Here is a 24,887-nt window from a genome sequence, read left to right as displayed (position 1 = left end):
GATTCTGATTGGACCGCTGGTTTACATCTCCCCTGGCCCTGGAGCCCGTCAGCCACAGCGCGAGGCCGACGTGAAGGCTCGAGGCAGCTGCTGGAGCTCTGGACACCTGTTGCCACGGAGACGCGACGGGACCGGCGGGAAAATAACCAATAAAAAGAAACTAAACACGGTGAGTTTATGAATTCACCTCCATTTGGTGATGTGTTACTTAGTGTGAGCACAGACGTTTTCAAATTAATGATAACTCTGGTATCCTGACATTACTAACTCTGATATTATTAGGAAATACACTAAATATGTAAATATGCGACCTTAGGAGGTAGTAGTACACAAAGTCAGTGCTTCAGCAAGAGTGTAAGTATTTGCCTACTACAAGTGGAAATACCATTTCGCATTCTTTATCCAAGTTGAAGTACAAAACTACAATTTTTAATAGTACAAGTTCTTCACCGAAAACATTGTTTTATTATAAACAATATGGACTGTGAAGCTGTTGATAACATACATGGCACAGTCTTAACCTAATCTATTATACTTAAGGATGAAATTTATGGCAAAAATAGGGTAAATATTGAAAAACAAGTGCAAATGTGTTTGAGCAGATTTGAACCACTTTTTGTACTGACAGTGTTTAATCTGCACTATTGCCCATAAAGTTGGAATAAAATGTTTTTTTTTTTTACTTCTTCTCGTGAAACTATTGTGACAGTATTATTTGTTCTTGACAGATAAAGTGTGTATCTTCTCAAAACTTTACTGATCAATCTCTTCCAAAAATCACGGTCACAGTGAAAATTAAACCACAATTAACCTTTGCAAAAAAATCAAATGTGTCTGAAAACAAGATTATTCCAACTTTATGGGCAACAGTGTATAATGAGACCTGATCGTTTATTAGGCTATTAGATTTTGTATCTTAAGATGAAAAAGTAATTAGTAACTAAAGTTTTAACAATAAATGTAGTGAACTAACAGACAATCCTCTAGTAAAGTACTACAGAATTCTACATAAGCAGATTACTGGAGTAGCTGCCTATTACCGCTGCTCATTTATTCAGGTTCTTTAGTACCAGTAACATTTGTGCTTTTCACTCCAGCTTATAGTACTCTCTTAAAAATACACACAGCCATACAGCATATTTATGTGTCAGAAAAAAACTAATACAAGTCCCAACTGCGGAACTGAGTTAGAAATCCCTGAAGCATCACATAATGTATAGATTTGTGGGCTAAGTGTGTGCAGCTTTAAATACACGAGTTTGTAACTTGCCTGAGATTTTCCTTAATTTTGTGCACATCTATCGAGCTAAAAGTACTTTCAGAAATACACAAATGACTGATGAGCATCAAACAATTTCTATTTCACAATACAAAAGACAGGATGACTGATATCCTGAACGTTCATGCCTGTATGGACGTCAGTGTGCTTGGTCTCCTGATCCACCGATGTGTGCACACTAACATGCACGTGCATTGTATGTTTTGTCAACAGCAAGGGGTCACATGTTTCTGTGTGGTCACACTGTTCTGGAGTTCCATAAAGGTCAAGCAGATTGCAGTAGTTAAGCCTTATTTCTGAGAGAGAGATTAAAGCCACTGGTAACCTGTTATTGACACTGATGCTGTGGGGTCAGGTGCCAAGTTAGCGTTATCTGTTTTATGATACGGCATTTTCATATGAAGTGTAGTATTTTTAGAGGCTCGCCTGCTCTGTCCGTCCTCTTTGTAATCAGTAGGAGACAGCGCAGTGCTTAAACACAGCAGGGGACAGAGGACTATTTGTGAAATACAAACGCACAATACAGAGAAGTGGAAGACCGGGGGCTGAAAGAAAAGTAGAGAGAATGAGTAAGATGATCCTTGCTCATGTCAACCAACTTGAAGGATTAATCTCTCGAGCCATTTACAATCCACTTTAAAGGTTGCATCCTGGTCTCACATCCATTTGAAGAAAGTTTTGCGACAAGAGACAAGGTATTAGTGAATATAGGTGGCCAGTTCCTTATATACAGGACAGTTTGATTAAAAGAAAAACTTATTTTGCATATCCAAAAACCTATTTATGGTTTCTTAGAAGGTCTTCTTGTAGGTTATGTTTAATAGTCTGACAAAAACAGCAGTTACTAACCCAGAGAAGTTTGACATTTTGTAAAATGAATTGCCTACAAGAACTGTTAACAGGTTAATTGATAATGATAATGTATGTATTTACTTTTAAATGCATTTTATGCTTTCATTGAATTTCAGAAATCTGCCGCCCAGCCAGGTGTCACCTCTGCTTTTTAAATCTCCAGAGCTGTTAAAGACAGTCAGCCATGTCGTCTCCAGTGCTGCTGAAACTGCTGCGTTGTGGTCGCTCCACCTTCACCAGACAGACCTTCCTCAATGTACGATCCTCTACAAAAACCTCCACAGCTTCTCGGCAGGTGAATCTGTTACACGGATCGTGAGTTTTTGTTACTATGTGCAACCAACTAATTCGCACCACACAAGCTAACCCGTACAACACAGTGTAAAAATACCTTAAAATTAGTCTAACTTATCCCGAAGCAGGTGGGTGGAGCATTGTTCAGGGTGGTGGGTGTGCGACAGGCCAGTGGGTCAGTCCACTTCCACAGCGACGGCAGCGGCCGGCCCGTAACCTGGGATTCCTTTGGTATCTGGGACAACAAGATAGAAGAACCAATACTGCTACCCTCCAGTATCAGATATGGAAAACCCATTCCACAGGTAGGAGTTAATGGATGAATGAATGATAAATGTATGGATAGATGAATGAGTGGATAAAAAATCGATAGGAAAAAGGATTTAAATGATGTATCAGATGAATGAACAGATAAACAATGCAACATGGTTGAATCATGAATGGATGAATGAAAACAATGAAAGAATGGGTGAATGAGTAGTTGGATACATTAATAATTAAATGAATGGATGAATATTTGTCTATATGGTTGGATAAGTGAATGGAATAGAATAAGAAACACAAGTGGATAAATTAGTAGATCAGTGGGTAAATGAATGGAGGTTCATAGGAGGAATGGGTGACTCAATGGAATAAACATGGAATAAACGATAAACTCAATGGGTTATTAACTGGATAAACTGACAAACTTTCCGAAACGTTTAGCTAAATTAAAGGATGAATATATGGAGAGACTGACATACGGATACATAAATTAATGAATAGACAAACAGATGAGGTTAAGACAAATTAATAAATAAAGTATTCACCCATTGTGCTTTTCAGTGAATGGATGAAATGATGATACTGATGGATAAATACAACAAATGGATTTAATAATAATTTGATAATGAATATTTACTTAATGAGTGTCTGAATAGATGACGGCTAATTAATATATGGATTAATAAATGAGCGGATAAACATGTGGTTTAATTATCAGGGAGTATTTGAATACATGACACCGGATAAACAGATTAAGATTAATGACTGAATGAATGGCTGAATAAATACAGTAGGTAACAGATGAAATGATAAATTGACATCCAACTGATTGACATTTGTTTTCTTTCTGTGCCAGGTCAGTCTGTCTCGGGTCGGCAGTGCCTCCATTTTGGGTCTCAGGAAGCAGAATGAGGACCGCCTCCGTGTTGCCCGTATCCATGACAACCTACTGTACTTCGCTGTGTTTGATGGTCACGGGGGGCCACATGCCGCCGACTACTGCTACACATTCATGGAGAAGTTTATAAGGTTTAAACAAATAAACACATTTTTAAAAAAAACTAAAAGTTGTCATAAAATATGTGTAATGCCAAACTGATGCATTTATTGAATATTCTTTTTACAGAGATGGACTTGAGGAAGAAGATGATCTGGAGAAAGTTCTAAAGAAGGCATTTTTAGATGCTGACAAGGCTCTGCACACACACCTAAGCTACTTTAACAATGGTAAATATAGCAGAAGTTACAGTACATTTAATGATTACATAAAGTAAAAGTGGTTAGAGATCTTTTAAAGGGTAAAAGTACTGCGTAAAGTAAATTTTGTTTAAACAGAAAAAGGCACAGAGAACAATGCACAGCAATAAAAACCCTCATGTACACACCTAGAAATTGGGAAACTAAAAGTGGGAACCAGAAAAAAAAAAATTGCAAAAAGACAAATCTAAAAAAAAGAGTCATACAAAATTCATCACAGTACTATACAACATTTAACCAGGTGTTTTGGTTTTTTTTTGTCCTCCCTTCTTCAGCCTCCTTCCTGACAGCCGGCACCACGGCGACCGTTGCTATGTTACGGGACGGCGTGGAGCTGGTGGTGGCCAGTGTCGGCGACAGTCGGGCAATGTTGTGCAGGAAGGGAGGAGCCAAGAAACTCACCAAAGATCACACACCCGACTGCAAAGAAGAGAGGAACCGGTACAAAATCTCTCTTAATATTATGGAGACGTTGCTTCCTGCGGGAAATGTTCTTTTGCCAAATAACTGTTACAATCCCTACACCCTAAACTACACATAATGTAATCAGTACTACACCAAACTATATTAGTCACTGATATTAAACAACTACCACTATTGTGTATCTATTGTTAAAGTAGTATTATAGAAGTCACTATTACGCAGAGATAGTTTTATTTGCATAAAATTCATAATCTGTCCCTACCTAAGCTCTAGTCTAGAGTCAACAGTGCGGCAGAAACAGCAGAGCATTAGGGTTCAGGTTTCCCTGCAGCAGCCGCTCAGGTTGTTGTGTATAAATAGACTCCACAGTCTATTTAACTTGCTGGAAGACCCTTGTGCACACACAAGGTCATGTTCACCCAGTTGGTGAAATAAGATCAGCAGGTCACAAGTTTGGGTTTCCCTTCAGCTCAAAGCAGCTGGTGTTATGTAACACCAGAGCGAGGCTATGTTTATCTCTGGACGTCACCAAGACACATGTTAACACTCCAGGCTGTGACACAGAAGTCAATAATCAGATTTTTTTTTTTAAAGGTACAATTACAAATCTAGAGCTAATAAAAAGTAAAAAGGCAGTAATTCATCTGTTCCTCAGAATGCACTTCGTCTAAAATGCAGACTAATGTCTATTTCTGTGTATTTGTGTTTAGGATCCAGAGGTTTGGCGGCTTCGTGACGTGGAACAGCGTAGGCCAAGCCAACGTGAACGGGCGGCTCGCCATGACACGCAGCATTGGAGACTTCCACCTGAAAACCAGTGGGGTCATCGCTGAACCAGAAACACGACGACTGAGTGTGAGACCCAGCGTAGCTTCCTATAAAGAAGATATTTGTTCAAAGTTCCAATAAACAAATGTAACACTCAAGACCTCCTCCAGGCCTCTTATCTCTTTGATTACTCCTGTACTAGCAAGCGAACAGGCCACATCTACCCATGCAACTTCTTGTCGGCCTGTTCTTCTATGTTTTAGGAGCCACCAAAAATGGGTGCTTGTATTTAAATAGTGGTAACTCCTAAATGGTTAATGCCACACTTTTGTCAAACCCCTTGAATTAAAGGAACTGTGAACACCATTAAGGTTTAAAGCACATTTTGGGCAACAATGTTAAGTATTTGTTAATTTATTCCAGTTTGGATCGAAGTGGTCAACAGACCCATCAAACAGCTGGTTCCCTGTTAGCTGAAGTACAGGAAACTGACCCCTGACCCCCCTCCACCCCTGCAGGTCCAGCATGCCAATGACTCCTTCTTGGCTTTGACCACCGATGGCATCAACTTCCTGCTGAGTGACCAGGAAATCTGTGATGTCATCAACCAGTGCCACAACCCTACAGAGGCTGCGGACATCATTGCTCAGCAGGTAGATACCAGGCAGAAGTCTCTGTTCCCTTTCAGTGAGGCTAAAGGTGTTTTCATACCCTGCGGACCAGGATTTGAACAAAGGACCTTTTAGCTGTAAGGTGCTAACAAAGGGGTTCAATAATATCAGACTGCAAAAAATTATTTGAAGACATTGGTGAAAATGTAACAATATTATTGACGAGTCAATGTGGCTACTGTCTGTATAGTTGCAAATTCTGGAACAACAGGTACATAGATTATTTTTTGGAATGTTTTCCATTTTAGACACTGTTAAAAATTCATATGTAATGTAGAGGAGCAGATGAAAGTGGTAAATGTCTAATAAACAATGTTTTTTTTTTAAGGCTCTGCAGTATGGCTCAGAGGACAACGCCACCATAATCATCATCCCGTTCGGAGCCTGGGGGAAACACCAGAGCTCCACTGTCGTCTACAGCATGAGCAGGAACTTCGCTTCAAGTGGGAGATGGGCGTAGACAACACGAGCTCAGAAACTGTCGTCACAATGAGTTTAACATGGCTTTGATTTGAAGGATAGACACATTTTTTGATCTTTCCAAAATTATCTTTAAACTCCCCAAATTCATCAGACGACATCCCTGACGCTGGGCAGCACTTCTTTAGTATTATTTGTCCTGTGTTAGCTCCCAGCTGGCAAGTCAACAGTACATGTATAGTTTTTGTTATTATTATGTACAGAGAGGTTTGCTTTTGTGCTTGTGTCAAATGTGCTTATCTGTGTCTAGACGAAACATCCCTCATGGATATTATTCGAACTGACAACAGATGTTTACAGTTTGCCATCATCATTGAATCTCCAAAATATCAACTTGAACAAAAACCATGAAGCGGTTTTGGTTTCATGTTGAGCTCAGTTTGGATTTTAGTTTATCTAGCGGGGATATTTAGTATATAGACTACTAAGAATTAGAGTAGTTTCTCAGGAAAACACTTATTTTTTTAAACAAACCAGTTGTGTTAAACTATAATTTACTCAAAAGTGTCACTTAAAATAAAAACTATTATTAATTAACAGTATTATACTATAACAGAATATTAGTTTTTTTTTTTAAAGCTGGGGAGGTGAATGGGGAAAAAACTTGAAAAAAATAAAAGAGCACTTTAGCACACTGACTAAAATGTCAACATCATATACAGTATGATCGTACGGAAGAAGAAAGCATTCACTAAAAAACAAAACATCCCAGTGACAAACTCACCTACCATAGACTTATGATGTAGGGATTTGAATGCATCCGAACCTAACTGAGAAAACTCAAGCTTTTAAGATGTTTCCAGTATCACAGTGAAGTGAAAAGTCACAGTACCAAGCAAAAAGAACAGTTACCAATTCAGGAGGCTTAGGTTGCCAAAAGACGTGCACGTATTGAGACAATGATGTTGGGCAACAAGATCCGGACATGAAGATCTCATATAAATGTTTTATAGTTATCAATTCAGTGTTTTCTCTTTTCCGTGCAGCTTAGATTATCAATATCAGTGGGATTGTATTCTATCTAGTATTTTATAAAATGCCACATTAAAGTCTCACCCATGTGAACAGATTAATTTTACAAGAAACAAGTGTCACGTTGCCATGGATATGTTGTTACACTGTGGGCTCCAAGCTTGCCCTTGGTGTTAGCCCGTTTGTTAACGAAATATATTTTGGAACAATGAATACGGCCAATTAGCCATAAACTGTTAATATATGGTTTGTGCTGTTTGATGCAGAAGAAAACCTGCATGCTGATTTCGGGCACGTTGTAAAGCCTTCCCATTCATACACCATTAATTATGCATAATCGTGTAACTACAATTACTGAATTCTCTATTTCCTTCTTTCTGAATGCAGTGCAATTCTATTTGAATTAGAAACGTTAGTCTAAAGCATCCTGAGACAAATAATGAAAATATATAAATAATCAGGTGAATTTGTAACATTTTACATTTTCTGTTCTATGATTATCCTTTTATCAGGTGGAATATAGTTCGTGCACACAGTCTTTATGTTTGTAGCGATGTCCCCGCTTGTTTGTGCTGCCGTATGCTGGGCAGCACAAACGTACACGTGCTTTGTAGATAAAGTGGTTAAGGTTTGTTTAGTTGCTGTTTTTTTTCCCATGAACATCACTTTTAAAAGACAATATGTCTCAGGACACTTTGTGGTTAAATAAATACAAAATATAGCTACAACTCTATAATTGGATGTCGCCTTCGGGTTCTTATGTGTCTTTTTGAAGTGCTGTACTAAAACTCCAACTAGCAACAGGCATCTGACCTTTGACCCCTGAGAGACAGACGATCCATGACAGAATCTCTGTAATGGGAATAAAGTTGGACATGTTAAACTGAAACTTCACTTTGTGTCTATTTGTCATGTTGTGTTGATTGACAGATTTGCCACTTCTGCACCAGTATTTGTACCAGTAGTGCAGGTAGTTGTCTTTTTCTATCAGTATACTTCAGTACTGTACACAGGTTGTAGTTGTATATAGGCTGCTGCTCAGAGATGGTGTTTCATTTAATTTAAAAAATCTAAACTGAATATAAAGCATAATGTCATATATAGTTTTTCTTTGTTTTAAATGTTTTGTCATAGTAAATGTTCAGTCATAGTATTGCAGGATTTTCCTATCCTTCGGTTTTGGGGGGTGAACATAGAACTCACAGATTCCTCAAATTCCTTCATGTGACTACAAGGTGACGCTGGATATGCAACAACATAAGGACACATTGATGCAAAGCAAAAAAATGTGTAAGTGACACGCAACTAGAAACCTTGTGACCGACTGCATGTGTGCTGACCTTCAGAAAATGCCAATCAATAACTCTGTGTGTGTGTGTGTGTGTGTGTGTGGCGTCTGGTTCTTTCCCAACAAAGCTGAACACAGACTGACAGACACATTTGTATTAGAGAGAGCAACAGGTTTATGTCTCCACCCGCATGATATCGTAACATACACTGACTTTACAAAGTTTTCAGCAACAACAAACGTTCAGCAGTCCATATGTGTTTATTTACCAGGAATCAAAAACCACCTCAAAACAACATTGCTATATAACTTTCTGACACTTAACTGGATGCTTGAGAAGTGATGAACCGTGTGTAGAGCTTTTTCTTCTTCCTTGTAGTCAGGTCCTCTGCTCCAGCTACCGTGTCACGTCTGCAACCTTCAGTAGCTGAGCTGAACACCCCTCTTGCCACAAACCCTTTGCGCTGCATTGTTCCTCTGACAAACGCACAACAAACTTAAAAGGTAAACTTACAAAGGCAACCATCAAAAGACAAACTATCAAAACTGTATGATGTCGTTAATGACAGCATCAGTGCGCAGAAACATAACACAACACACATTACAGTACATAAAACAAAAACTAAACTGAGCCTAAACTAAAGTTTACCGTGTAAACCATCATTAGCTGTTTACGGATAAACTACAGTGCCCACAGTTTTCACAGAGAAGTATCATATCACCCACAGTACATAGAAGTACAGCGGAGTGGGACCAACTAAATCAGGTCCTGGCTTCACACCTGTCAGCAGTGAATAGCTTCATTTATTTTGTTTTCACTCTATGTATGGGATTAGGTAATAATTACTGACTTTATTAATTAATTTTTAAAGTTTTTTTAAACTTGTTTTTCACACACTGTATCCACCTACTGTATCTATGTATATTAATTAACATATTACTACACCTGCACCACTTCTATTCTAGTTTACCTTCTTCAGAAAAGTTTACTCTTTTTTTCTCTTCTCTTCTCTTCCCTGTTTCTCTTCTTACCTACTTGTTAGCTCACTTTACTTTATTTGGCCTAAATACGTTTTTAATGCCTTAGAAATTTTAATAGTTTAAAAAAATTGATTCAGTAAAAGATTTTTGTTGACTTATGTTATTTAGTAAAGAAATAACAGGACAAATTACTCTGAGTTTAGCAACATAACTTTAGTTTACTAAATTGATTTAGTTAACTCATCAAATTCAAAAAACCTAAATTAAACTTTTTTCAGAAATCTTTTTTGTCCTCATGACAAAATGGTTTGTCTTTTTTTTTAGTGTAATCTAATCTAGAATTTTCTAATTGAAACACAACAGTGAAAGCCATGAAGAAGAACCACGTGCATTTATATTTAAAAGGGGTAATACACCCAAATTTATGGTCTTTAATCTCGACACATAAGGGGAAGGTTGGCACAGTGGCAGCTGCAAAATGGTATTTTGTCTGGAGTGGACCTGTAGAAACCTTTATGATGCAACTTTAAGGCACTTAAACCAGTGGTCCAAATAAGGAGTAGTTATTTTATTGTAATCGTAGTAGTAGTTCACCTGTTGCTGAGAAGTGAATACTAAAGTCACAACACTAAGTGGTTTGAAGCAGGAAACAAACTGGGGTCTGTTTTTTTTCAAAGTGCTGATCTTAAACCTGTCATGTATAATATGGCCACTAGATGTCGCCAAATTACCACATGTATTTCTCATGGCCGTTGGCCGACTGATGCACAGTTATGGGCATAATGACTAAAGTAACCTAATAATTCTTAAGGTGAACAAACAAAAATGATTTACATTTAAGTAAAAACTTGGCAACACTAGGTGATTTACTGTATTTTGTTAACATGTTTCAAAAAAAAAAAAAGGTACAAGAACAGTAAAATACAACAACAGTTAAATAAGGGGTGTGTGAGATAAAATCATCATTTATTGTTACAGTGCAGATTATAAAATCAGCCTGGGGGCTGATCGGTGTGAACACACACACATATATATATATATATATATATATATATATATATATATATAAACGTACTATATGTTCCCAGAAATCTTGTGGACAGAGTTGAAGGACACAACAATCATATTTACAGTTTAAACGGATCAACAGTGTAAATAATGGTTTTCGCTGGAATTAGACTGGTTTGGTCTGTGCAAAGTTACACACATTTGTAGTTGCACGATACAATTATGTATTACTGTGCTATTCAGCAAGCCCACAGCCTCCAGAATAAAGCTGTTTTTTAAGGTGAAGAGTCTGTGATCAGGCTGAGAGGTGTTCTACACCCTGCACATACATAACTAGTAAAAAGATTTTAAAAAATGCCTTTTTCAATTAAAATGTTTTATTGTTTCTACATTTTTAATTCCACACACTTCTTTTTTCAAAATGGTACCCAGACAAAGGCCAAAAGCAGAAACACATTGGTGTAACAGTAAAATTGTTTTTTGTGCTCTAGATATTGCTGGAGTTTTGACCTTTTCAGATTATTTTCTGTGCATTTCAGGAATGAGGACATCAGAGGGACAGCTCATGTTAGACGTTCTGGAGATAAAGTCAGAGAGGCCAGATTGAGGTGGTTTGGACATGTTCAGAGAAGACTTTGTGAATATATCGGTAGAAGGATGCTGAGGTTGGAGCTGCCAGGCAGGAGGTCTAGAGGAAGATCAAAGAGGAGATTTATGGATGTAGTGAGGGAGGACATGAAGTTAGTTGGTGTGAGTGAAGAGGATGCAGAGGACAGAGTTAGATGGAGGCACATGATTCACTGTGGCTACACCTGAAAGGGAGCAGCTGATCTCAGTTCAACTAATAACTGCTAACAACTCAGAGAACACAGAAAAACTTTTCTGTTAATTGTACTGCAGTAGTTGAGCAGTTACTTTTTCCTTTACAAGATTTAGTCTTTTGTTTAGGGTTTGAATCGATGCAAAACAGTTTGTAAATGAGTGACTGCTTGAATGCAAAGGCAGTGAACTCTACTACAGTATTTACCACCAAAGGCGGAGGATTTTACTTTTATTTTACTTTTCCAAAACTGGTTTAGCATTTGTTTTAAAAATGTCTCAGTTTAACAACTGCGTGCACTTTGTGTTTAATCATAAAGTCAATGTCTTAGTTAATAATTGGACAGTTTGGATCCATATATTATTGCCAGTATGGTGACAGAGACTGATTTTATAACGCTGATATCACTTACCGAGATAAATCGTTTGTTCTCACGACCACATGCTCAACTATTTCAATAACAGAAATTCAAGTCTTCATTTCTAATTACCTCCATGTGGAGCCCTAAACATGGCAGTAAGCTGTCTCCACATGTGCCTGAGTGAAAGCCCCATCACAGCTGAGCTGCTTCAGCCTAATTGAGGGTTTTATCTGCAGTGCAGCGTCTCAGTCCAGCGTTCATGTCTTTGGCAGAATAGAGACTGGAGTAATCTTACTGTAGTTGTTATGGGGTTAGTTTGACTGAGTGATGGTGTGACTTGCAGGGAGGAGCATTGCTTTCCAGATGGTGGAGTTGTCCTGAACAGCCAGCTGGTAAGAATAGATGCACAGGATTTCATTGTAAATAATCTCCACGTGTGTGAAACTCACTTTTTTTTTTTTCTTAAGCCTGCTACATGTTCCTTTGCACTGTAGGAAATTGTTTCACCTCGTCAAACCGATAACTTTTCATTAGCTTTAGAAGTGAGAGTTCCTGTTGCACTTTGGCCCAATAGTGAGGAGGGAGTTGGTCATAGACTGTAATGAATGTCTTTTATTACAGCTTTGTGTAAGCTGTCATTGTGATGACTTTGCACAATAAGCCTTTACTCTACACATGTATAGTCATATGCAAATGTGTTAATTGAACTTTAGGAGTTGAAAATGGTTAATTTGACACAGACACAGTATTCTATGCTTGTTTCACTTTCATTTTTCAATTGAATGTAGCAACACTGGCTTAATTTTGTGTAAAAACTAAACTTTAAGTAGAAAACAAAGGTGGTGAAGTAAGTTACTTTCCCCACATACATTAATACATCACAATATAGTTGAATAAAAAAACAGGTTTAAATAGCTTTACTGCACTGCAAAAATAAGTTGTTGGTTTTTTTTTAGACCAGAAAAGTCAAAAAACAAATTAGTGTTTGCATACTAAACCAGCTCCACCCTGACAAACTGCAACAAACATAAATCCTTCTCACACATCGATGATGGTTGTTGATACTAGTACTATATCACTGTAGCACTTAGAAAAACTGTGTTGAGCCTGTTCTACGTTGCCTTCCTGGACTCCATCCTCACATCATCTATTAGTATCTGGTGGAACGATTTGCTCAGTCGAGAAGATCACGCACAACCCCCCCTCCCCCCCCCCCCGCAGGACATTTACCTAAGAGGTGGTGACGTAAGATTGAACCGCCACATTCATTCGCAGAGAGAGGATCGTGAGTCACACACTGTGTACTGCCCTCCTCCCTACTTCCCTCATCATGCCTCAGCTATAAAACTGCTAAACACACACACACACACACACACACACACTCTGACCAAACTGGCCTGTCTCTCTCTGATCTCTGCAGTCTGTTTCCACACTCCCTCCTGGTCGTTGTCTTGTGGTTTGGATGTCCTGCAGCAGCTCTCTTCACGAGGAAACGCTCGTTTTCAGTCTTCAGCAGGTGAGAGATGATCTCCTGTGTTTTAGTATTTTAGTAGAGTGTTATGATCTGTATATATTTATGAAGAAGAATCAAAAGCCTGCAGTGCTCTGGGCAAAATCGTTTAATATACGTTATTTGGAAAAGCAATCACAATGTACACTTTTAATACTTCAATTATACTTTCCTAGTACTTTTCTGGTTTTACTTAAGTATTCGTATTACTAGTTTTACAAAAGTAAAACGTCTGAGTTTTTACTTGCTCATACACATCGAACATACTTGGAAAATCTCTACAGAGAGCAGCAGATATCAAAGTATTTTTTAGTCTTAAAGTAGAAAAGGTTTTGATTATTTGTGCTATTCTAAGAAATGAACGTTAACTGCATAAGCAGTTTGGCTGTTGAAGTGTAAATTTATTTAAATCTAATATAGAACAAAAAACACTAACGTTAGCTTAAACTGATGTAGTATCGAGCTAACGAATTACCTCATTCTTGAGAATAATGTAGTTCTTATTAATAGGCTCCTATTGAAGTTGTTTTATTTATTTTTTTGGTACTAAGCCAAGTAAATTTAGGCTAAAGTGCAATAAAGCAGGAGATATTGGCTTTAGAGCGAACAGCTCAAAGCTAGCAGTAATATTAGCCAGGTATGCTAACATTACCAGCGTTGCCAGTTCAATATATTCCTTACACTTTCGCGCTCGGGTTTGGATTTGGTAAATTCAAATAAAGAGAATCAAATCTCCAGCTTTGTCAAATATTGTACAATTTTCTTATTTTTTATTTTTTTTAACATACCTGCTCCCTTTCTCTTGCATAATACACTGAAAAACTATAATTATAAGGCCACTTGATGCATGCTAAGTACTGCAGGCTTCCAAGTTTGTATGCTAAGTACACTGTTTACATTCTGTCTTCCCTACTGATGCAGGACACTCTTTTTTTTTTTTTTTTTTTTTTTTCCCCCCTTGTAAAATCACTTAAGGTAACTATAAACCCTGGGGAGTCTACAGTTGTTTTTGAGACTTTTGATTTTACCATGATGTTTCCCATTAAACTAACCAAGTCAATCACCATGGCGTAACTAAATAACTAATAAGGGATGATAATTACTAAAAACAACAAACCAGATTCGATTTTATTAAATCGACTAAGTTGTAGAGTTAGTTCTGTAACAGTACAATGTGTTCTTCAGTGTGTTGCGTTCAGGAGGAGAGAGGTTTGAGGATGTCAGAGAACCAAGTAACGATGGATCCAAAGCTCAATGGAGGCTCAAAACACCAGGTACCTGCTTCCTTGATGCTTAATGCGTTTAGCAATATGTCTGCATACATAGTCCTGGTTTTGGGGTGAAATGACTATTCTCCAGTCTGCAGGTCAGGGGCAACAGCGGTCTGGGGCCACTGTCAGCTTCCACAACATTCACTACAAGGTGAACCAGGGAGGGAGCTGTTTCTGCAAGAAGAAAGCTACAACCAAAGACATTCTCATCGATCTCAAGTGAGTGCACTGCACTTTGTACTACTATGGCTTTTGGGCCTTGAATGAACCACCAAACCAATCGCTTTATTCCTACTATATCAATGTGTTATTTATAGGGACATCTATGTCAAACAGTCCATTTAGTTCAGGAAAATGTATAAAACTGACAAAACCAACATTGTTGGAGGTATAAGGATATATATTTTAACATTTTGTATTGAATTATTTCTTTCTTTCTTTTTTGCTGAAATGATCCTAAAAGGATTTGTGAGCTGATATTTACAGCCTCTAGTGACTCCAATTGGCGCGTGTGCTCATTAGCACTTTTGTAATCCATTTGCACCTGGCCGCCACTGACTCCTCTCTACATAAGTCCAAAGACACAAAAGCACGTTAAAGCTCTCAGGAATGAGTATGTTTGTCTACGTGCCGACAGGGGCCCACCTGGGAGGCAAACGTGACACGATCAAGGCCCACTCGGATCAAACACACACACACACACACACACACACACACACACACACACACACACACACGTAGGGAGGTAAAGGAAGGAGGTCTGTTTGTCAAGGCATTCTGGTTTCCACTTTTCATCTGTGGCACATACATACAGAGGATTGTATAAAAATGACTGTCAGCTTAAACTAACAAACGGACACAGTGGCCGGATGCTGGACTCCCACCACACCTTTTGAAACTTGATTCGCTGAATAAGCTCAGGTGGTAACTACACAAACATTGGTTCTCTAATAACCTGAAAGGAAACTATTCCAAAAAATGTGTCTGAGATTATTCTTGGTTATGTAAAGGTAAAAAAATTTAAGATTACGTATGCATGTTATGAAAAATTCAGTCAGTCAAAGTACACTGTTACCACACATAATGTTTACAGCAGGTGTTATCTCAGCTGTTTTACGGTCCCTGTGTCATTCATTGACCCGTCTGAGTCAAAGTTGAATTTAGGTTCAGTAAGACCCACTTGTAAACTAAGTTAAACTTTAATGTTTTACAGACACTAGAGCACAGCTTTGGTTAATCTGCACACATGAGATCCATGTCTGACAGAGAACGGGCTAGTCTGTCCTCAGGTTCCTGGTTTTCTGCCTTTAGTGAGATCTACTTTATCATTATTTGTGTTTTATCATGCAACCGCATGATGTTTATTAATGTTTAATCACAATCATCCTATTAATAATAGGATTATCTAATAAAGATTAGTAATTGGACAGCAGCACCTGATGATCTTTTACCAGGAGGTGAAAATAGGTTTGATACGAGATGGTGAATAAACTATTTCTCACCCATAGTCTCCTGTTCAGTTATTGTCATTAGTTTAGATTGGGCTTATTCACTCTGCGTTTCTCTGATTCATATATTTTGAATTTATTAATGTGCATCCGCAAAAAATACTTGCCTCACTTGGTTTTCGTTCATCAAAATTATTTTTGTTCCTTTTTTTTTTTTTTTTTTTTTTCTACTCCCCGAGTTAACTAAAGAGAAGGAAGAAGGGAACAGGGTTTGTCACGTGTAATACTGTGTCAGGCCTTATAACATTCACTGACTAAGTGAGAAAGGGAAAAAAAATTCCCTGCGTGGTCATTATTAGTGGTGGAAGCTTTGTAGGACACATTTACTACTGTGGTTACATACAATTTTGAGGTTCTTGGCAGAGTACAATACTTTACCTTGCAACAGATTTGAGGTGGTAGTTCTTACTTGTGCTAGAGTACTTGATGCTTTTCCTTCAGTGTGTGTATTTGGGCCATTTCTCAGTGCTTAGTTCAGTTCGCCAAAGAACTCTTGAGTCTTAAAATGGAAACGAAGTATTAAATGATCACAGTCACACGACTGAAGGATGAATAGACAAAAACAGAACCTTCGGACATGAGGCAAAACAAAACTGCTGCATCATGGTCTCAGCCATGTGTAAAGAAATTTGCTGAGCAATGATCTGACACTTTGGACAGGAGGAAGTTCTCACTCTGTTTGGTGGAGTCAGTGAAAAAAAAAAAATAACACAACGTGACTCAGAGTGTCGTAAAAACACGTCTCAGCCCAAACCAAACGGTTGCTCCTTCCTGATTCTGCTGGAAATGAACACGTCCCCCACACTCTTTCAGTTCCTGAGAAGTAAGATCACACAACAGCTGCGTTCACAAATGTCATCGAAAGTCACTTATCCGAAACAGAAGGGAAACCGCCTCGTCATGTTAAACCAAGAAGAATATTGTAATGATTTCTATCTGTCGGGGATGGGGCTTAATGAGGCTGCATTTTCCATTAACATGGAGAAAATGTTGGCCTCATCTGAAACGTATTTATGAATAGACTACACCGTATGCATTATACAAAATTCATCCAGTGTGTTCGGATGGTTGTGGTTTTTAAATAAAATTAAATAACCTCCTCCTCTTTCAGTGGGATCATGAAACCTGGTCTGAATGCCATCATGGGAGCAACGGGAAGCGGCAAATCATCGTGAGTGTCGGAGGAAAAAGCTACATGACCTGTTCAAACATTGCCGCCATTCTGCACTGATTCACACGTGTTGTCATCGTAGACACCATAGCTACGTTAATTACTTTAAGAAATATTATCAAAATGTATCAAATGCAGAAAAGCTTATACTTTCTTAGGAAGGTTTCTGCTTTGGGAGCATGAATGTTAGGAATAACACAAACTGCTGCATGAATAAAAAGCTCCCTGACGTGATTTTTAAACTAAACTGATGCTCTTTAGATTCCTTGATGTTTTGGCGGCCAGGAAGGACCCTGCAGGTCTGTCAGGAGAAGTCCTGATCGATGGAGCTCCTCAGCCTCCAAACTTTAAGTGTCTGTCTGGATATGTGGTGCAGGTGGGTGAGACGGACTGGAAGATAGACGGGAAATTAGAGCCACAAGAGGCTACTTTGTGACAGGAAACAATAGTCCAGCTTTGATTCAGGAGAGTTTCCTGTTCAGGGCAGGAAGGGACTGCACAAAACAATAACGTGGGTTTCTCAGGTAAACAGTTTTTCTTCAATGCAGCATCGGGTAAATTATTTTAGAAACACAGAGGTCAAAAGTGAAACCGCCAAGATATCCTTTGTGCATAGGTCATGGTTCTGATCTTGTTAATGGCAGTTTCTTGTCTGCAGGACGATGTGGTGATGGGAACTCTCACGGTCAGAGAAAACTTCTCTTTCTCTGCAGCGCTGCGTCTTCCATCGTCGATCTCTCCGGCGGAGAAGGAGCAGAAAGTCAACAAACTGATCCAGGAGCTGGGACTGACCCGGGTGGCCGACTCCAGGGTGAGGAAGAAATGAAGAGGGGATACTGAAGAGCAACCAGAATAGAGAAACTGGGAAAAATGCAATAGTGAAGAAATGAAAATAAAAGAACCGTTAGAAAAGTAAATATTGTAAGACAAAGACTTGCAACAAACGGTGAGACAGTGACAAAAAAACCTTGATCTGATTCAAAGAAAGGTAGCAAAATGAAAAGGCAACAAAAACTGTAAGGAGAAAGGAAAACAGGAGTAAATCCATTAGGTCAGTAAGAATCCTCGTGTATGTGTTTTCAGGTGGGCACCCAGCTCATTCGTGGGGTCTCCGGTGGGGAGAGGAAACGGACAAACATCGGCATGGAGCTGATTATCGACCCGCCCGTCCTCTTCCTGGACGAACCCACAACAGGCCTCGATGCCAGCACTGCTAATTCCGTCCTGCTGCTGCTCAAGAGGTATACACACACTAAACACACACACTGTGCAAGATTTTGTGAGGATTCAAGACTTGACTGTAACCTCTAAGTTGGAAACCTTAATGATCACTGGACCCAGTTTACTATTGAGGTTCAAACAAGTCTTAAAATAAGTTCTTTGTCAAATCCAATTTAAAAAAAAACCCCACTATTTTCAGATTTTTTTTCAAAGCAAGCAAGTACATAAACCATTGATTAGTTCCCATGTTACTTTTGTATTTTACATGAAGAATACTAATATTATACAGTTGAAAGTTACAGCTGAGTAAACTCTTGATACATAATTTCTAAGGTTACACATTGCATCTTCTGGGTTTTGTCAAAAGGCCAGTAGTATACACACTTCCACATGTGGCTTGTTTGCCCACTACTGTTAACGGAAACCCTGTGAGCTTTAACTAGCCCACATTATCACTCTGACAGCAGACACTGTACTTTGGAGCCAAACTGTATCTGTTTGCTGTATTAGGTATAGATTGGCTGAGTTTAAAGCTACAAGCAGTTGTGTGATCCCTTCAAATATATCCACCCAACTTCCACAACACCAAACTACTAAGGGTTGGGAAATCAGTGAACCCGTTCTTAAAGTTTAATCCACACTGATGGATTATTTTGCTCTTCTGGTTTCTTCAGGATGGCAAGAAATGGCCGAACCATCATCTTGTCGATCCACCAGCCTCGATACTCCATCTATCGCCTGTTTGACAGCCTCACACTGCTTGTCAATGGAAAACAGGTCGGTCAAATTTGCCGCATACTGCAATGCTGACCTAAGAACTTTCTGTTTTCACTAAACCAAATTGGCTAATTTGACTCTTTCATGTTGTGTTGACACGATCTTATAAAAAAAAATAAAAAATTAAAATCCAATGCCCACATTATCAGGTTTACCATGGGCCGGCACAGAGTGCACTGGAGTATTTCTCAGACATTGGTTACACGTGTGAGCCCCACAATAACCCTGCTGACTTCTTCCTGGACATCATCAATGGAGACTCGACCGCTGTCGCGCTCTCCAAAGTGGAAAGTGAAGGTACGATGGTGATTACAATCCTTTAGCTGTTTTTGACCGTTTCTGACGGTTTCTGATTTAATTTTGGTTTGAGTCAGGTTTTAAACTAAGGTGTCATAAAAAGACATAAAAAAGCAATTTTCTCTGGTGAGAATTAAGATTTTAAATGTCACCTGGTACAAGCGGCTCATTATGAACAAACTGATGTTTATTTACGGGATTTGGTTGGATCTTCACAATGCCTTTTTGTTCCAGATCTAGATCCAGATTCAGACTCTGTGTCAATGTCCAGACGGGGAATCGAGGACAAACTGGTGGAGGAATACAAAAACTGCCACTACTACAGAGAGAACAAAGCCGAGTTGGGTAGGTACAAAAACGTGTCACATTCAGTCTTTGTGTCATTTAACATGGTGGTTTATGAATTTACAAAAGTATAAACTTACACTAAGCAGATTGCAAAATTGGTCAGGAATATTGTAGCACACAATGTTGCCTTTGGTTTATATTCACTGCATTTTCCATCTTATCCAATTCCTATGTACATTTTTTATTATCCAATGTGATGTTTTAATGTTTTAGTGTTATTACTTAAAGAGCTGTTTTAATAAAAGACTTTTTGAGGATTGACGGTATGTCGGCCATGTTTTCTCTGTCAGAAAGGATAGTTCTGGGTAAGCAGATGACCACGACTGCTCCTTCCAGAACAATCACCTACAATAACGGCTTCCTGACGCAGTTCACATGGGTTCTAAAGAGAACATTCAAAAACATCATGCTCAATCCCCAGACTTCCATTGCACAGGTAGGAACACGGAGTCAGCGGGAGCTGACGGCAGGGCTGTTTTTTCTTTTTTGGCATGGGGCAAACGGGCTGTAACCTTGGGTGCCACCAGCTGGAGGGGCACAAAAAGACAGTGTAAGATTGTAATAATTTGAGTTTTAGCTACAATATGTTTAAGGAGGAGACTTTAGTATCTGCACTGTACTGACTGACATTACACACATCACACAGATTCAGTCTGCAACAGCAGTCACATCAATACGGCTCATGTAGGAGAATGACCCCTACTGGCCTGAAGGTGCAACATAGGTTAAAAACCAACAATAATCTAATATGTTGCCAAAATGTAAACGAGCACATTTTAAAAATATTCCTATTTTTTGTCATAGTTGCTGTGTGTCTTTCACCTTAGTTTCAAGGACACGTAATAATTATTGCTCAACTTCCTGTGTTTTTATTCTGTTTAGGTTGCAGTAACGTTGTTTCTGGCCCTGGTTGTCGGAGCCATTTTCTTTGGGGCCCCAAATGATCAGAGTGGGGTACAGAACAGGTATTCTTTTCTGTTTTTATATGGTTATATCATGTATGAATCAGGATTTGGTGGAGCTGCCTTTATAAGCAAAGCTGTTGTAATATTAGTAGAAACAGTGGTGGTAATACTGTGACACTTAGCTGTTTGAACATTAATGCTGTGGCACTAAACTTCAACTTTTGATAATCAGATTGGTGTCATTTCAGGTTTGGCGCGCTCTTCTTTGTCACTGTGAACCAGTGTTTCAGCTCCCTGTCGTCTGCGGAGCTGTTCATCGCAGAGAGGAAACTCTTTATGTGGGTCCGACACACAAACCCATGAACTGATCAGAACATTGTATTGAGTATCATTCACACTCCAAGCACTAAGACCAAGCCTTTAAGAGACGGTTCAACATTTTAGGGAAAATCTGCCTACCAACACATCTAATTTGTTGAACTGTAAACTGAACTGTAAATGTAGATTTTTGGGGGGTTTGGTTTGGTTCCTTAAAATAAGGACAAATACATTTTTACCAAAATGAACTATTAGTTTTACAGACTGTATCTGTCTCTTTCTCCAGTCATGAGTATATCAGCGGTTACTACAGGCTGTCCGTCTACTTCCTGTCGAAGATCCTGTCTGACATAATTACACTGAGGACTATCCCCGCTGTCGTCTTCACCTGTGTGGTGTACTTCATGATCGGTGCGTAGAGAAGAAACACGTTGTCCTATTTTTGCTGCCTACACAGCATTTAAGTTTTTTTTATAAGTTGATATACAAATGTTCTACATTTAAAAATAATTAAGTAATAAAGTAATAAATAATTAAATAATAAAGTTTGTTTCTTGCATTCTGAATCTAAATTAAATATTAATAAAAAAATTTTTACCCTCTAATCTTGCTGATGGTCTGTTTTTATAGGTTTCAAACCGACAGCAGAGGCCTTCTTCCTCTTCATGTTCACAGTCATTCTGACCAGCTACACGGCCACCTCCATGGCTCTGGCCATCTCTGCCGACCAGACGGTGGTGGCCATCGCCAACATCTTCATGACCATTGCCTGCGTTTTCATGATGGTTGGTACATACACAGCACAACAAACACTTACACTGTTGTTATGTTTATAAAATAGAATTGATAAACTATAACCTATTGAAATCTTGATCATGCTCATCTTTGTAACGGTCAGCAAAAAACATCATCAAAGCTGCTGTGTTTTTGACATTTCAGCTACCGAGATTCCTTGCTTGAGAGATAACAGATCAGTGAAAGCATAAGTTCAGATGAGTGTTGTTACGTTTTATGGATGTGGTCGATACCATCAGCAGGGTTTGTTTGTACACTTTAAAAGCTTTCTGCTTCCCGAATGAGAAAGTGTTCCACTGCACTGGAAATCTAAAAGTGATGATGGTAAAAAGTGGAGGCAATCTTGAACATTATTCATTTTTTGACAGATTTTGTTAATGTGAACAAAGAAACGACGAAACATGGATACACACATAAAGAGATGCCTTAATATCTTAACTGTATACTTTTCTCTCTTCTTTACTGCAGATATTTGCAGGTTTGCTGGTAAATCTTCCCTCCATTGCTGGCTGGCTTTCTTGGCTAAAATACTTCAGTATTCCACGATATGGCCTCACTGTATGTATACAGATCAGTCGCTTATTGATTCATTTGCTCATACAATTAAATCCGCTTTCAGTTTATCCAACAGTAGCTTAAGTTCATATTACATGTTCTGATCTGCTTCACTTTCAAAGGATCCATACTTTTCTACCTCTATGTGGTGGATTTTATTCCAAACAATGGGACTAGACAATTATTTTTCTGTAATTCTGTATCCCAAACCAAATGAGACAGGAGATGTGTGATGTTGATGTATCTGTGTTTCTCTCCAGGCTCTACAAATTAATGAGTTTAAGGGGCTCAACTTCTGCAAAGGACTAAACAGCAGTGAAACCCCACCTGGACTCACGTAAGAAACTGAAAAACCCACACACTATGCAGGGATATGTATGCCTGTATATTATTATTTAATTCATGGAGGCAGTGCAACAGAGAACAAGTGCTTCAGTTTTTGCCACAGTGATGCTCCACCAGCTGGACACTAGCACACATTACACCCCAACAGAGTCCTGCTCTCATCTGGTTTATTTTTAAAAAAATTCATGGAAGTAAATGTGTTATTTACAAAGTCAGAGATACTCACTCATTCACATGTAACCCCATTAGATAGGCAGTTAAACACGGAGTTTGTTAGATCATTAACCTGTCGGTTTACTCGTGTGCATAGTTACTAAAATGATGTGCAATTAAACAAAACCAGACTGTAGTTAAAGTATTAATCAATTTCACATGGAAATATTAAAATAAAACCTGATATGTGGTTTAAGAAAGTTGGTTGCTTAAATATGAACGTGTTAATGAGTAAGTGAATTGGTTAGTTATATAGTTAAAGGTTGGGCTTAATTAATCATTTGGAGTTTGAACATATCTATTTTAATAGTTAGATGGTTGCTCACTTGTTTGGATAAAATTTGGGTTAGGTAGGTTCCCAAAGGTGAAAATTTGTTGTTTTAGTACATGTATGGTATGTAAGGATACGGGGCGGCTGTAGCTCAGTTGGTAAAGGTGGCTCGAACCCCGGTCCTGGCTATATGTCAAAGTGCAGTGCCGGTCCAAGCCCAGTAGAAATAAGGGAGGGTTGCATTAGGAAGGGCATCCGGCGTAAAAACTGTCCCAAATAAACATGGAGACAATGATCCGCTGTGGCGACACTGAACTCACAGGATGAGCCGAAAGGACAAAAAAAACCACCAAAAAATGGTATGTATGGATACCTAATAAAGTAAAACAAGAGGACCTTAGATAAAAGTTGATAAACTATATAGAAACCCAGAGTTTATTGCCTATTTACCCAATGTGTCAGTTTGATGGTGGTTTGTTTAGATGTTTTTTTTTATTTTTGTCAGTAAATTCACAATGTCTTTTACATGGTTGGTTATTTATTACTTCCTGTGGCTCGCTGCATTAAAGGTGAACTTGCAGTTATTTATTTTAAATGTGAATCTGAGTTTTGTAGGTAGTTACTTCTTGAATTGGTTTCTTACCTACAATGTTAAAATATATCAGTTCAGAGTTTAATGTGTACCAGGTACAGTAATTAGTTGGCTAGTTAAATGAAACGTGAACAGCCCATTTATGACTTTGTCTGCTTTTTCATGTGTTGGTGAGCACATTAGGTTAAAGGCCTGTGGTCAAATGCTAATATCATGCAATGGGTTGGTCACTCAATTCCTGAGGAACCTTTTTGTTGTGTCTCCAGTTGCACAGGGGAACAGTTTCTGACGGAGCAGGGCGTGGATTACTCCGTCTGGGGCTTCTGGCAGAACCATCTAGCTCTAATCATCATGACCATCTGTTTCCTCATCATCACATACCTCAAACTTCGCTTTATTAGGAAGTTCACCTAAACCCTCATCAACACTGGTAACCCGATCTAAGAAGCAGGCAGTGACAGGAGACTGCAGTGCAAATCTATGTGCAGCTCAATCTCAGAACTGTGGTTGTTCCTCTAAACATATTTGCAGAATTTATAACTTGTTGTTGTTTGCTGTTATTTTCCGACTACAACAGATTTAAATAAGATCTTCCCCGTGTGTGTGTGTGTGTGTGTGTTTGTTTAAAAAAAAAAAAGTGCTCGAACAATTACATTTGTTGTTTATAGATGTGCTATAAAAATTATTTATGCACTACTTACTAACTGTACTTTAACACTTCACTAATAATTATACATTTTTGCACAACGTATAGAGCCAAAAATGATTTTTTTTTTCATGCAAATATAAAAATTGTATATTTATGAATTTATACAAAATAAAATAATAAATTTTCATTCTGAATCTTTCTGTTCCTTTTATAATCTAAACAAAAAAAGTATTGAAATACATAAATCGATTAATTCAGTAGCATAGGCTTGGATCTTGCTTATTTAGATAAAAGGTGCACAAGTTAAGAATGAACAAACATATTACAGTTGCTCCTAAGAGTAACATGGATAGACATTTTACTGAAAAACAGAAATGTCACCTTCATGATGGCACTAATGTAAAAGTCAGAGGACGGCCACAG

At 38.4% G+C, this 24,887-nt stretch overlaps 2 protein-coding genes across 5 annotated transcripts; both read left to right on the top strand.

Annotated features, from left to right (window-relative positions):
• The first annotated feature begins 33 nt into the window (after positions 1-33).
• On the top strand, positions 34-8,149 carry ppm1ka (protein phosphatase, Mg2+/Mn2+ dependent 1Ka). Of its 3 annotated transcripts, none has more exons than XM_067522715.1 (9): positions 34-169; positions 2,248-2,426; positions 2,551-2,730; positions 3,546-3,718; positions 3,816-3,916; positions 4,222-4,387; positions 5,080-5,224; positions 5,656-5,790; positions 6,137-8,149. In XM_067522715.1, the coding sequence occupies exons 2-9, from the start codon at positions 2,316-2,318 to the stop codon at positions 6,266-6,268; spliced, it is 1,143 nt and encodes a 380-aa protein (XP_067378816.1). In that variant the 5' UTR covers positions 34-169; positions 2,248-2,315; the 3' UTR covers positions 6,269-8,149. The 3 variants fall into 3 exon arrangements, with proteins under 3 accessions (XP_067378816.1, XP_067378819.1, XP_067378817.1); XM_067522718.1 differs by having other exon boundaries at positions 35-169; positions 2,554-2,730; XM_067522716.1 differs by lacking the exon at positions 34-169 and adding an exon at positions 1,843-1,974.
• A 4,924-nt stretch (positions 8,150-13,073) lies between these two features.
• On the top strand, positions 13,074-24,651 carry abcg2a (ATP-binding cassette, sub-family G (WHITE), member 2a). 2 transcript variants are annotated; one of them, XM_067523648.1, is made up of 18 exons: positions 13,074-13,234; positions 14,414-14,502; positions 14,588-14,718; positions 17,119-17,178; positions 17,440-17,554; positions 17,837-17,989; positions 18,262-18,419; positions 19,074-19,176; positions 19,326-19,473; positions 19,708-19,818; positions 20,112-20,257; positions 20,704-20,786; positions 20,975-21,064; positions 21,331-21,455; positions 21,675-21,829; positions 22,308-22,397; positions 22,655-22,731; positions 24,082-24,651. In XM_067523648.1, exons 2-18 carry the CDS (start codon positions 14,446-14,448, stop codon positions 24,227-24,229), a joined length of 1,950 nt encoding a protein of 649 aa, XP_067379749.1. In that variant the 5' UTR covers positions 13,074-13,234; positions 14,414-14,445; the 3' UTR covers positions 24,230-24,651. The 2 variants fall into 2 exon arrangements, with proteins under 2 accessions (XP_067379749.1, XP_067379750.1); XM_067523649.1 differs by lacking the exons at positions 13,074-13,234; positions 14,414-14,502; positions 14,588-14,718; positions 17,119-17,178; positions 17,440-17,554 and adding an exon at positions 17,564-17,702.
• The last annotated feature ends 236 nt before the right edge of the window (positions 24,652-24,887 follow it).

Source organism: Channa argus, chromosome 12, assembly GCF_033026475.1.
Source record: "Channa argus isolate prfri chromosome 12, Channa argus male v1.0, whole genome shotgun sequence".
In the NCBI taxonomy this organism is placed as follows: Eukaryota; Metazoa; Chordata; class Actinopteri; order Anabantiformes; family Channidae; genus Channa; species Channa argus.
The sequence above is the reverse complement of the archived record's forward strand: the minus strand, read 5'-3'. Positions and strand labels throughout refer to the sequence as shown.